The sequence below is a fragment of the Nicotiana tomentosiformis genome, chromosome 8 (assembly GCF_000390325.3).
Source record: "Nicotiana tomentosiformis chromosome 8, ASM39032v3, whole genome shotgun sequence".
In the NCBI taxonomy this organism is placed as follows: Eukaryota; Viridiplantae; Streptophyta; class Magnoliopsida; order Solanales; family Solanaceae; genus Nicotiana; species Nicotiana tomentosiformis.
In genome coordinates, this window is record NC_090819.1 from 140,105,260 (window position 1) to 140,119,338 (window position 14,079).

Below are 14,079 nucleotides of genomic sequence, written 5' to 3' on the forward strand. Positions count from 1 at the left end.
CCTAGCCCCATCGGAGCCAACTTCGCCCCTCGGGATGTTGTTGTCGACCCTCTTCATTGTTTGATTCACGGGAGCACTAGGAAGAATCAAATCTCGTCTATTCGCGTTATTCAAAGTCCCTGACAGCGCCTGATTCAACTCTGTCATAACTTTATCCTATCGCGTGAGGTGGCCTAGAATGATCGTCTATTGTTCTTGTAGGACCCTTACCACATCAACAACATGTTCCTCTTCAGCATCATCGGGGGTTGCTTCCCGGACATGTTATGGGTACCGCTTGTCGTGGACCAACGCGACATCGTTTCTCTCATTGTGGGTGTCACTGATTGAATCCTCGAGGTGAGGCTGGTCTCCTTGAACCTCAGGATTGTGTGCGTTGTTAACACCATTTTCTACCACCTCTTATGATTTTTTGCTAAGATGAATAATCAAAACACGTTAGTAAAAAAGACAAAGATCAACTTAATTATCCGGCTGTCTAGGCCCCACGATGGGCGCCAAATTATTTTTCTGTAAAATGATACAATTGAATTTATACGTGGTTTATAGACAAGTTAATTAATATGATCCTGAAATAATGAAATTATTAAGGAAATGCACAATACTTAACCTTGAAATGAAGATAAAATTACAAAGAATAATGATTCGGGAGCAGAGCTTCGAGGTACAACAATGATGAAAACGAAAAATAGGAAAGTAAAATTGTATAAAACTTTTTATTGATTATAGCGTAGGTTTGCCAAGAAAGTCATGTCCTTTACAATAACAACTGAACTCACTATTTATAATTGTACCTAGGGAACAATGTCCTAAGATCATGCCCTTCTTTGATGTAAATTATGAGGACCATTGAAGAGGGTGTAGCGGTGAGCATAAATTCTGTGTATCGGCCAGCGCACTAAATGCCGTGGAATATTCTTCATTAAATGCTACCAGACGAAGAATATTTATTGCATCTTTATGAGCGTTATTCTTTCCGGTGATAGACGGAACAATTGCCTTCGGTTTTAACTATCCCCCGTTTTAGGTTCTACGTGTCCCTATTTTGAACGACAATGTAGTATAACATATTTTACCACATACAAATTTTACAAACATAGTAGGGAGTAAATTAGTTATATTGAAGCTAATTAATTTGACTAATAACAACTCTCGGCGTATATATCTAAATCTTCAAAATTAAAGGCCATAAAAGGTAAAGTAGTGATCATCCAGTGTGATATCACAAGATAATGGCATTAGTACCAACAAGACGACATATAGTTGACAACATTGGAGTACTAGTTTTGACTAAAATATATTTCCTTTTAGCTAAAAATAATGGATCTGTTTCATCTGAAAAAGAAAAAAATATGTAAAAAAAAACGACTGAATTTTTGCAGCGGTGGTATAGTATTAGTTTAGGCCGGAACTTCCTAATTAAAATTAAAAATAGAAAAAACAAAATCAAAAGAAATCGTAACTGTTTTTGTACACCGCTCTCCTTTTTGCTCATCTTCTCCAACTCGCTCTATTCTTTTTGCTTTCCCTCTCTCACTCGCTTTATTCTTCCTATCACCCTCTTCGACTCGCTCTATTATTTATGCCTTCTCAACAAATCCTAAAGAAAAACCCTTCAAATCCCTAAATATATTTCTTTAATGGACTATGATTGTCTATCGGACGATCATAAAAGGTCTCTTATACTTAATGCATCCGTCGCTAACAATCTCTATTGCTTGGTTTGCGAGAAGGAATTCGAAAATTGGAGCACCTTGATACAAAGTCTCCCACCCGAAAAATACACACAAGTGTCCTGTGTGCTATAACAAAGAGAACGGCTTCCATACCACATTTCACCATTTAATCAAATGTGATAACATTATTAATCAAATCTTATCTTTGGTTATCTATCTTTTATTTCTCTCTCTTTGTTTTCGAGCTTTCTTTGATCCAACATAGTAGAGTAACCCTATATTTCTTGTCTTTACCCTCTTAAAACTCAATATGTGCTTTTGGTTTTATTTTACTTTTTGGGATAATTATTGGTTTGTAAGTCTTTTAGAGATTTCGGTATGAGATATATTCTTTTTTGCTTTGGGAATTTTAGAAGTAAATATTACGGCTAGTGCCCAAATTATGTGTTACAATTTTCTATGAGTTATTCAGGGAAAAAACTTGTAAGTGTGACTCAATCTAATTTGTGGCCTAAAGTCAATTTTATTAATAGACCTTAAACCCTTTTAACATTTTTTATTTTTTATTTTTTTTTATATATATATATATACAAATACACAAGCAAAAAGTTAGTGTAGTTGTACTATTTTTTCATACTTAACTTCACATAGTAGTATTATTATTTATAAGGTAAAAGTTAATTTAAGTTAATAAGATGCTACTCATATGCTTGCAATACATTGCCTGAGATCTTATTATAAAAAAATATTTACTATTATGAAGATTTAAATAGTTTAATCTAAAGTCTTAAAATATTTTTGTTCAATTGGCCACAAGTACTCTGGATTGGTAAGAGTTACTTTTGTTGTTCTATTACTCACAAGTTTTAACGGATTGACAAGACGTGATACTATCTTCGTCCTACTTATCCCATCAAATTGGTAACAAGTACTAACAAATTGATAAGATTTGCATATGTTGTTCAATTATTTTTATTATGGATTAAACAAAACTTGATACTATCTTCATCCTACCTATCATGTTCAATTGGCCACGAGTCTTTCCGGATTGTCAAGACTTGGCAGAGGTTCTTGATAGAGAGTTTTGAGAGGATTTATGCCAAAAGATCAATTGGTATGGTTGAGATGCCACTCTTCTTGGCTTTGATTTCTCTAAAAACTTTCCATTTTCTCAATTATTGATGAACATTGCATTTTCATCTGTATTAGTAATGTATTATTCAAACAAATAACGACAGTGATGAAAACAATTAACATGCATATATAACTATATACGCACTTGTATGCGTGTCCTTTAATCACACTTCATCTATTGCTCATATTTTTTTCTCTCACCCCTATGTACTTCCCAGTCTTTCATTAGTTATCCTCGATTCACGATTGCACCACATAAATCATCATTTAAATAGAGATTACGTACTTCATAGTCTCTCTATTTATGTTCTTTGAGTTTATTTAAAGTAGAGCCAAAGTTTATTTGCCCCTGCAAATTATTATTGCGCTTAGAAAGGAGTTTCATAATAAGAAAGGCTGGAGAAGAAGCAGGGGAGTGAAAGAGAAAAGGTCAATTGTTGTGTCTATAAAATAAAAGGAGCCTAATTTTTTTAGATAATATTTTAAAATGGGACAAATATTAAATACCAGGACAACATGGGAACTATCTGTGCAAATTCTTGAGTTTCCAACGTATAAATGAGCATGTAGCCATTTGTAGTACCCCTATTTATAACATATCCGATACTTCTTCTTCTTTTGACTTTCGAGTGTGAAGTTGCGCTCTAGCATAGCGTAACTTGAAGGTCTGAATTTGAAAATGTTAGATCTATAATTTCAATTTTAGATATGCATGTCTGAAGTTTATTACAAGGGGCTAAACTTAAAAAATTTTGCAGTTATTTTATATAAAGGATCCTAAAAATGACTATTTGTGTGCACTTCGCCCGTTTACAACTATGCAAATGTGGTCCAATCTCTTAGTATAAATGACATTAGATAGCCACTCTAGAAGGGCTGCTATTAGGAATTAGTCAGTGTGTCATGAATTTTAGGACAAAAATTATCTTGCACAAGAAGAAGTCAACTCTTTCCAAAGCAAGGGGGGCATCGCTCTAATCACTAATGTAATTTTTTTTAATGTAATAACCTTCCTTTTGAATGCCTAGGTTGTAACCTTTATAGCGATAGCGCGTCAAAAAAGATCTTTCGATCGAAAAAGGGAAAGAACGATCGGCCACATAAAGACAAAACAGACAAGAAAAATGCCAGACTCCGTACGGAAAGACAGAAGTTGACAATTTGTAAAGTCAAGATCAACGGGAACATCCGCCTAAGCGAGCTCAAAATGGGCATTTCCGGCCAGTTTTGAGTTTAGGAGTCAGAGTTTAAGACTCGGCAAAGGCATCAGTCTAGCTAGGGACTTAAGTAGAAGAGTAAACCCCTTTTTAAGGTAAGGCCTAAAGCCTATTATTGACCGAATAGCGAACTTAGCTTCAAAGTTTGGAGTGAAGGCTTTACCTTTCCTTTAATCAACTCAATGCCGGAGAATACATAAGAATCTAATTAGCTCGTAGGCAGTACCGTTTTAAAGAGAATTTGAGTTAAGAGACTAATTAAAAAAGAAGAAGAAAGTGACCGATCTTTCCGTGGAGGCAGCGAATGAATGGTAAGGCTTTGAAGCTAGACAAGAAGCTAATTATCCTGAATTGTACTAAAGGTGAGAATTTTAATTTAAAATTTCATGATAAAATAAATAGTGGCTAATATCTAAATAAAATCCGCCAAAATGACTATTGTGCACTTGCCCCCAATTTCCCATATATGCATCCGGCCAAAGCAAATCACGGCTCAGAAACGTTTCAATAAATTCACCTTTTCCCCGCCAAGCCTAATGCTTTATTATCCTGGCTGCGTTTGTTTTTCCCGCCATTTCCAGGTTCCTCTCTTCTAGATCTTCATCGCCGCCTGCTGTCTCCACCGCCACCTCCATCCGGTGATTCAACTTTATCGTGAATCTTATTATCCATAACTTGATATCCTTATAGCTTCGCATTTGCTTATAATCGATTTCCTTAAACCCTAGCTTTTACTCTGCTGAACAAAATGTAAAATATTTTTTATGTTTCCATTGCTGCGTCGATAATTTCTATAAATTTGGATGAAAAATTGTAGGAAAATGACAAGAGAAGAAGTTGAGAACGGAAGAGACTACATGTTAATAGACGGAGAGGACAATGCCGTTCCAGATGGATTTAACACCGATTATCTAAAAGCTTATTACGGTAAATCTTGGTTTTCGTGCATTTTAACCTGTTTATTTGTACAGAGATACGAAATTCGGGATTTTAACTTTATGAGTTGTAGTTCGGAATTGTAACACTGCTCATTTGATAAATTGGGTTGGAAATTCGGGATTTTAACTTTATGAGTTGGAGTTCGGAATTGTAACACTGCTCATTTGATATATTGGGTTGGAAATCTATTATTTGTACTTCTTTAGTGGATTTTTAACATATATACAGTGTGACATATAATAGATACTATGATTAGACATCTGTACATCCATATATGGATAAGCTTGAGATCTGTAGAACATTTACTTTTAGATAAATCTAATTTGCCAACCGACGGACATGTTATTTGATATTGGAATAAAATGGGCTTGAGTAGAGAGGAATGGATACAGATGAGCCATCTGGTCAATTCCGACTAGTTTGTGTTTGTGATGTAAGTGTCAAGTGACTGACTTCTCAGATCCATTTAACAGAATTGAACTTGGAAGTTATTCAGTGGATGTTGATGAAACAAACAGTTGCTACCTGAATGCTTGTTTGGGAATCATGTACATACCTCTTCAAAATTGAAGCTTTTGAATTGGATTATCTTAAGTACAATCAGATGAATAGTGTTCTTATACGTAATACTTATCAACTCTGAAGGATGCTTTACCAACTTTTCTGCCTTGAGTGCAATTTTGAGTTGGAAAATTCTGAAATTGACGTGATATAGCTATGTTGTTGCAAAGTTTGTACCTTCCTCAATCCCTCTTACGTTAATAAGAAATTCTGTAACTATACAGTAATTTATATTTGGTTCCAAAGCCATTTAGAGATTGATTTCTCAAGCTAAGTTTTCTCTGTTGCAGGAAAGCTTTTCCCTTGTGCTGATATGTTCAAGTGGCTCTCTTATGGCAATGGTAAAAGCAGTTCCTCGATATGAGTTTCTCATTTGATATATCTTCTGTAACATTGTGCTATTGTGGGTTCTCCAGATGGAAAACATCCAGGTTGTGATCACTCATACTCTGGTCGGAGGGAGTTCTCATTCACATTGGATAATGATATTTACTTGCGATTTCAATCGTTTAATACTGCATCTGAGCTGGAAAATGCTATCAAGGAGAAATGTCCTTTTAAAATAGACATTGGACCTGTCTATAGTGTGGATGTAAGATCTCTGCTATTGTCTTTTTCCCTGCATTGAAGCTTCATTTTAGTACCTATATACAAAATGATTCAGGAAAAATCTACTTATGGTGAATCTGTTACTTTTATGTGGCAGAGGTTCTAACGAAGGTTGTTTTCCTACTATAACTGCATGTTAGTTCACTTCAAAAGAAAAATGGAGTTTCTTTTAGGAAACACATAAAATGGCTATACATTAAGTTATGGATATGCTTACTTTCATTCTGATGCTTCTTCATAGCCTAAGTAACCCCAATTTCTCTGTCTGTCTTCTTTTGTATTAGCAGGATAGATATATTCTAACCTTTTTATTAACATTTGGAATTGTTCTTTTCTGTGTTGCAGCCCTCAAAAAGGCATGCCTATTCGCAAGGAGGTGATAATATATTCACACCTGTGGAAAGAGAGCTTGTGTTTGATATTGTAAGCTCATTGAAACTTGAAATATCAAATTTTCTGCAGAAAAGCCACCAATTCATGTTTCAGCTAAAAGTTTGTTGCATACATACTTTGCTGCAGGATATTTCAGATTATGATGATGTTAGATATTGCTGTTCAGGAGCTGATGTTTGTTTGGAGTGCTGGCCACTAATGACAGTTGCTATCAAGGTCATTGATACTTCTCTCAGAGGTATAGTCTGTATGACATGAAAAAACAAGCTGGTCATTTGCCAAGGAATCAATTCGGACATTTGATTTGCTTAACCGAGTACTTCTGTAAATGAATGTTGAATACATCCTCGTTTTGTTGTTTAACAGATGACTTTGGGTTTAGTCACATTCTGTGGGTATACAGTGGTAGGCGTGGTGTTCACTGTTGGGTTTGTGATGGAAAAGCAAGAAGGTATTGCTGCATTTACAACCAGAAGTGTATTACAATTGCTGTTTGTTTTAGTATTTATTGACAAGGTTATTGTCTTGGCTATTATACTAGTTTTATATTGTTTTTATAACCATCATCACAATCAGGTTGAACAATGAACAGAGGGCTGCAATTGCTGATTATTTTCGTGTTTACAAGGTACTTGGGGATGTTTTTACATGTGCGCTATCGGAGATGATGATGGCTTGAGGTTCTAACAGAAAAAATATTTTGTTTATCATTCAGGGCAATGAGAATAGCAATAAAAAGGTTTCTCTAGTGGGTCCTGCACTTCATCCCTTCCTCGTGTAAGGTTTTCTCCATTTACTTCCTCTTCATTCGGTTTAGGTTTTTCTGAGTCATCTGCTACCTTTTGCAGGAGATCATATACTAAAGTCTTAGAAAACTACTTTGAGAAAAGATTGCTTTCAAGTCAAAATTTGTTCCTGAATGAGGAGAGGTTTGAGAAGATACTGGAAATGATACCTGACGAATGTATGCAAGTTTACCTCTCATTACTTGTTCAATATTTTTAATCTCATTGAATTGTTAGTAAAGTTGAGGTGATTTTTCAGCTATTACATCTGAGCTCCGGGGAAGGTGGCTGTCTAATAAGCGCTCAAAAGAAGATATTAATGTTGTTCGTTGGGAACAACTAAAACATCTGTTATCTAGTAAAAAGGTAGAAATCTTTTACTGACCAGTACTTGGGGAGGTCAAAGTTTTTCACTGTCTTTTTAATTGCATGGCTCGAGTTTGTCCTAATTCTTAGTCTTGAAAACATTGAGATTCTCTTACTGTGTATCATTATTTCATTATCCAAGATCTATCATGTTCCTTCACCAATTGAGTGAGCCATGGTATCTTTTTAGTAAATTAGCTAAAAGGTGTGGGTGTATTTCTTGCTCTTCTCGTAATCTCTTCTACTATCTGGTGGGGGCTTTTCATTGCTTGAACATCAAATTTATACCAAAGTGATTCATCTGTTTCTGTTACCCATGGTTCCATTTTGCATTTCAGGGCCAGGGTCTTCGCAGATGCATCGAAGAGATTGTGTTTTCATTTACCTATCCAAGGCTTGATATGGAGGTTTGTGTTATTTACAGTTTCCCCCCTTTTTAGGGACCCCACTTCTGCTTATATGGAGTATAAATATTTAATATACCCACAGGAATAACAGGCATGTAGAGAAACAAATACAATGGGACTTGATTATATTCCTTTGACGTTTTACTTCATGAATTCAAACTCAAGATTTAACTGAAGATTTGCTTCTTTTACCTCTCAGGTCTCAAAGCACATGAATCACTTATTAAAAGCTCCTTTCTGTGTGCACCCCAAAACAGGTTCGAAACTTATATGTTGAACCTCAAAGCACCTAAAAGACAAGACACTTGAATCATTACAGTTTCTTATCATTGGCTATCTTTGTCTCCGGTACATTTTAACAGAATCTTTGCGCTTCTTTTTGTTAGGCCGCGTTTGTATTCCTATTGATCCCAAGAAGTGTGACGAGCTTGATCCTTCTGCTGTTCCAACCCTTTCCAAGGTGAACAATCCTTGAATAGTTTGCCTTTAGCATTTTCAAGATATCATTGATGATTTCAATTGGTTGATTCTTGTATAGAATGTTACTATGAGAAGTGAAATCATGGTTTGTAATGTCATTTGGAAGACCATATAGAAAAATGTGTCTATCATCAGTATTCAAGCTTGTCCATTCCAAGTCTTCCATAACCAAATGTTCCATTCAGAAGCAAATGGTTTCCTCATGATCTAACTACTGCTTTGCTGCCTCGCCTTATTGACATCCTTCCAGATGTTCAATTAGTCAAGGCTGGCTGTAGTAACGGCAAAAGGTTACTGAACCTGGTCAAATGAATTTCTATCCCTTGTAGTCGAGACCAGACTGTTATTCTTTTCCAGTTTCAATATATTACTGAATATGGCGTAATGCTGTTAATGATCCTACCCATTAATCAGTTATAGCATGGTTGGTGCACCTATGAGATAAGTTAATCATCATTATTTTCATCTTTTTGCATCCAGAAGTTGTAAAATTTGGCAGTATATTATCAAATAATTTGAAGTACGTGGAGACACTTTTCTTATTCCAGCTACTTTCTCTTTTCCTTCTAATTGATACTAACTTGACTGTATTGCAGCTTATTGGGGATCTTAATGCTGGAGGTTTTATAGTAGAAGGGGACAATGGTATGGAAGAAGGGAAAAATGGTATGCTGAATTCTTTTCTTTTTAACTTGTATTTTTGAGATAATTATTTTGATCCCTTTTGTTCTTTCCATCAAGTGGTGTCAGAAATAGCAATGATTTACTTGTGGTTCTTAGCTGATATTTTCATTAAACTAAAGCATTGATCATTCAGCTATCATAACTTGTGAATTTCACTCTAGCCGGACTATTTACTATCTAAACATTGAGCCTCTTTGTAATTGTGTCTATATTTAACTTGGTTCTCTTGCCACTGCAGTGTATTTCTTTATTGTTTCCAAGTCCAACTGATTCGAAATTTTTGGTTTCTCTTTGATGTTCACTTTATTGCAGAATGGGATGGAACATCTTTCGTACAATGTGTTAAATACTTTAAGGAGTACTTCTTGGATCCTCTGCATAAGTCTTGCAAGGTACATCTCAACTACTTGAAATAAATCATCCTTGTATTTATCTTGCCATGCCTGTCCTTTCAATAGTAGTTTATCATACTCGTTCAGAAATTGTGAGCAACAAATAATGTGTTTTAAGCATGTAATTTTTTCTATAATTGCCATCGATTTTTAACATTAAACTCATTGGTGGGGAAACTGACATCGCTCATAACCATGCAGGAGGAGATAGAGACTTCTTATAATGCAAAAGTTAAGCAATCAAGGAATTCAATTAGCTGGTAGTGTTCTTATAAGATCTTCAATATACATGTTGTTTACGACCCTGCTGGTGATTGTAATTATGTGTTAGTACTATGTCTTGTGCTTAATTTGTTAGTCTTATGCTTAATTTGAGTGATAAAGCTTGTAATATGCCCCCCTCCCCCCCATGTATTGGGGATTGTACTAAATGTTAATCTGTAGTTTCCCTCTTGAGACTTGTAGTGTCGAAATCAATTTCTCATTGCAGTTGACAAATCTTACTAAAACATACGGATTAGCTTCGAATACAACGTTGTCTACCAATGATAAGTTTTGTTCATTTAATGAAGTAATGAACTTATAACTGGCTCAGACTAGCATTATCAAAACTCAGAAGATTTTGTTGACTATCGTGGTATGTGGTCTGTCAGACAAATAGTGGGCCTTGGTTCTTTGCATTCCTACGGTTCTAAAGGTGTCAGGCGAGCTTTACTGAGACATCACCATCGCCTGCTTTGATCTCACTGTATTAGATTGATTCACACCAGGTTTCAGGACCATTTCATTTTACTTCTTTAAATTTTTAGACAAACCAAACCATATATAGTCAGAGAAACATGGATATGATTATTGTTGAGTTGTTCCACATAGGTGGGATTTGAGGTCCTTGGTCTTTTTATAGTCTTGGACAATCCTCATCCTATAAGTTAGTTTTTGGGGTTGAGTTAGGCCAAATGTCTATTTATCATGGTATCCCATCCCAATTATTGTTACTGGTCTTGGTCAATCCTATCTCATAAGCTAGCTTTTGTGGTTGAGTTAGACCCAATATTTATTTATCAATTATCTTGTAAATTAGATAAAGAAAAAATATATATTATGGAGTTAATGTTCCTTTTTAACGCGACACTCTTTCCTTTTAGTTTGTTAAAGCAAGTAAAACATAATTTTTTTCATTATGTTCTTAATGAAATGCTTTTAAAGTTATAAAAATGTTATAAGGAACAAAAAAAAGACAGAATGTAGGTGAGCGTTGAAGCATCAACAGGACCACAATGACTTGATAGTAAGCTCTGTGCTTCACATGTGGCCTTCTCAAATCTCAAATAGTCAACTAGCTTTGTGCATCACATGTAACACGGTATGGCAAATCTAGGATATGTGGCACTGTTCCTTTTCACACTTATATTTTCCTCAAGATTTTCTTTCTGCTTTTTCTCAAGTTGATTTGAGAATCGAGATGAAAACCAAATCATTATACCTTTCTAAAGTGGTATAGCAGTGTTTGATCATAGCTTGTGTTTATGTCAACTATTTCATTAGTATGTGTTATCTTCTACTGATATTTAAATATTAAGTAACTCTGCTCGTTAAAACTTTAAGCAAATAAGAAAAAATTACTAACCTTTTTTTGTCCATGCTAGGACTTGACCAAAATGACCATCATATTAGTACAACTCAAGCTTTCTGTGAAATATCTGCCTTTCCTTCTCAAAACTTAGTAGGAGTCTTTTCATTGCATCAATTTAAGTTACAGTAATTTATATGCCGGAAGTTCTCTTTGTTTACTTATTCTCTCCCTATTCACGCTACAATTCCAAAAGAATTTAAAAAGATAGATGCCAAACTGCAAACTGGTTTAAATATCACTAATTTTATTAGAAATAGCAAAACCCCCCACAAACTTGATGCAGATACTCGGGATTAAATAGAGCTCAAATATGTCCATTCATCCCACAAGGAAACACGAGACAAATTCAAAAGTAGTCATAAATAGATAGTTAAACTTCAAAATTAACCATTTACATTCCCACAACAGAAAATGGCCCCTCTAAATCCCAATATAAGCTCCTAATTAAACTTAACATACCAACTAAGAAGTTCTAATTAGCAAGAACTTCCCATATCAACTCAGGATCAAAAGAAGGCATTCTTGCAAGTGAACAGCTATCAAACTCAGATTCCATTAATGGCTCCTTTAAGCAGTCACCAAAAATAGAACAATTCGAATTCTCACTTTTCCACAATCCATCTTCAGAAACACTTGGGGAAATCACATCACCCACCAAAGAAGAAGTAGAAGATGATGAATCTATTGTTTCTTTAACTTTACTCTCATTTTCACACTTTTTCTTGGCACCCTTTTTAGCTTTCTCTCTTTTCACCTTTTGACAAATAGCTTGAATTTTAGCATCCACAGCATTCTTCACAGCATTCATTTTTTCACTATCTCCAAATCCCAACTTACTCGGATCGCGAATATTAGGAAAATTCAAGCGTGCATATTCGCCGCGAAGCTTATATGCTGCTCTGTCATAAGCATAAGCAGCAGCTTCAGCAGTGTCATAAGTACCTAACCAAACTCTCATTCTGTTTTGTGGAAGTCTTATTTCAGCAACCCATTTTCCCCAATGCCTCTGTCTCACTCCCCTGTATAATTTTTTCTTCTCTGGAAACCTGTAATTCTGTGTATACAGAGAGTTTTGAAGTGGGAAAGTTGTTGGTATTGGGATATTTGTTATGTTTTCTTGGCAAAATTTTTGTAGCAAATCTCTTTGTCTAAGGTAAACTGAAGAACCTAAGGGCTCAAAAACAGGGCTAGTTATTTGATTTGTTTCTTGGCAATGAGAAAATATTGAGTCTAATGTGTTTGTACCACTTGTTAAAATTAGTTGAGATAAGGAAGATCTAATTTGAGCACCCTCATCAAATATGCAAGACATAGTGTTGTTTTCTTGGATTGTGTTCATTATCACTTCATAAAACTAGAAAACAGAGGGAAAACCAGAGGGGAAAACAGAGGAGAATACAGAGGAAAACAGAGGGGAAAACAGAGGGGAAAACAGGGTACTAAAAAAATGGCCCCTTTTCCCTAAAGTTAAATCCACTGATCCAGAGAAAAAGTTGAGGATTAATGGAGAATTTGGAGAGCTAAAAAACAGAAAAGTCAAAAAAACAGAGAAATGGTTGGAGAAAAATGTTGTGTTGTTGTTTTGAAGTGAATAATGGAAGAGAAGAGGGCAGTTGGGAATAGAGATTTTTGTGTTTGATGTTTTAAGTTTGGTTTCCTCTTTGCTGTATTTATAGCTGCTGAGAAAAGGATCTTTCTGCTTAAAGTTAAGGCCCATAACTTTCTTTTGTATTCAAAATTTGGCATTTATGATTCAACTTTTTACTCTTATCTACTACAAGTCCTTTGCAATCTCTGTATTACCATTGTAGTAATTGTGACTGAAAAGTGGTTCCATGTTTTATTCAAAGAGAACTAATCTATTTATTAGATAAGTACTCCGTCCGTTTATTTTTACGTGTCTACTATGCTAAAAATATATTTTTACTTCCCGTTTATTTTTACTTGTCTATTTTAGCAAATCAAAAGAAAGACAATTTTTTTTCTTGTTTTATTATGGGTAAAATTGTAAAATATATACTTGTTTTTTTTATAAAAAAAAAAAAGGAAGTGCAAAGTCAAAAGTGAACAATTACAAGTGAACGGAGGGATTATTTGATCTTTTTTTTGGGTGTGTGTGTTGGGAAAGTAAGAACCTACTATAGTCTTGGTCGCACATTTTTAACATAGTGTTCGGATTCTCATGTCTTTCAAAATTAAGATATTCGAATTAGCGACATATGATAGTCGATCTTATGGCGGTAACAAGAAAAACCTTGCACCACTAGTCTGTGTAGTAGTGCATCTATTAGTGAACTACCACCATTTTTTTGTTTATGAGAAGGTTTTATTCTTTTCATTGTCATTTTTATATTATTCGAGTAAAGAAAATTTTATTTAATTTTGTTTTTTCATTGAATATGTTTGATTGAAATGTTATCACCCCTTTAAATCTTTAGCTCCTTTCTAATCCAACTCTTTTTTAAAGGGAAACACAATTTTTTATAGTGTTCCTCATTTATATTTTTTGACCAATTCTTCTTCACCAGCCCTAACTGTCAAGTAGTAACTAGCAACATATGTTGTCTTGTATTCAAAGCTTATTTTACTATCTAAAATTACAATTGCTGAATGTAACATTGAGTTCAAGAGTCGACATACATATTTGACTCAAGACTTGAGTTCACATCTTAAAGAAGTAACATGATAATTATTGTTGCTCAACTATTAAGATGATAATGTGTGGAAAAAATTTAATATTATACTTTCCGATGTTATAATATGTTTAAGATCTTGCATTCTATTTTTTTTTTTTTTAGAAATG

General features: G+C 34.6%; 2 protein-coding genes across 4 annotated transcripts; one reads left to right on the plus strand and one right to left on the minus strand.

The window, feature by feature from the left end:
• The first annotated feature begins 4,515 nt into the window (after window positions 1–4,515).
• On the plus strand, window positions 4,516–10,099 carry LOC104099070 (uncharacterized). 3 transcript variants are annotated; one of them, XM_009605958.4, is made up of 17 exons: window positions 4,516–4,681; window positions 4,845–4,954; window positions 5,818–5,868; window positions 5,944–6,119; window positions 6,482–6,559; window positions 6,656–6,767; window positions 6,896–6,980; window positions 7,106–7,157; window positions 7,245–7,306; window positions 7,378–7,493; window positions 7,574–7,680; window positions 8,019–8,087; window positions 8,287–8,344; window positions 8,474–8,547; window positions 9,164–9,233; window positions 9,564–9,643; window positions 9,845–10,099. In XM_009605958.4, the coding sequence occupies exons 2-17, from the start codon at window positions 4,849–4,851 to the stop codon at window positions 9,905–9,907; spliced, it is 1,359 nt and encodes a 452-aa protein (XP_009604253.1). In that variant the 5' UTR covers window positions 4,516–4,681; window positions 4,845–4,848; the 3' UTR covers window positions 9,908–10,099. The 3 variants fall into 3 exon arrangements, with proteins under 3 accessions (XP_009604253.1, XP_070038964.1, XP_009604254.1); XM_070182863.1 differs by having other exon boundaries at window positions 9,164–9,212; XM_009605959.4 differs by having other exon boundaries at window positions 4,516–4,665.
• Window positions 10,100–11,619: 1,520 nt separating this feature from the next.
• Window positions 11,620–12,939, minus strand: LOC104099071 (ethylene-responsive transcription factor ERF061). The gene has a single exon (XM_009605961.4). The coding sequence runs from the start codon at window positions 12,613–12,615 to the stop codon at window positions 11,749–11,751; it is 867 nt and encodes a 288-aa protein (XP_009604256.1). The 5' UTR covers window positions 12,616–12,939; the 3' UTR covers window positions 11,620–11,748.
• Between the last annotated feature and the right edge of the window lie 1,140 nt (window positions 12,940–14,079).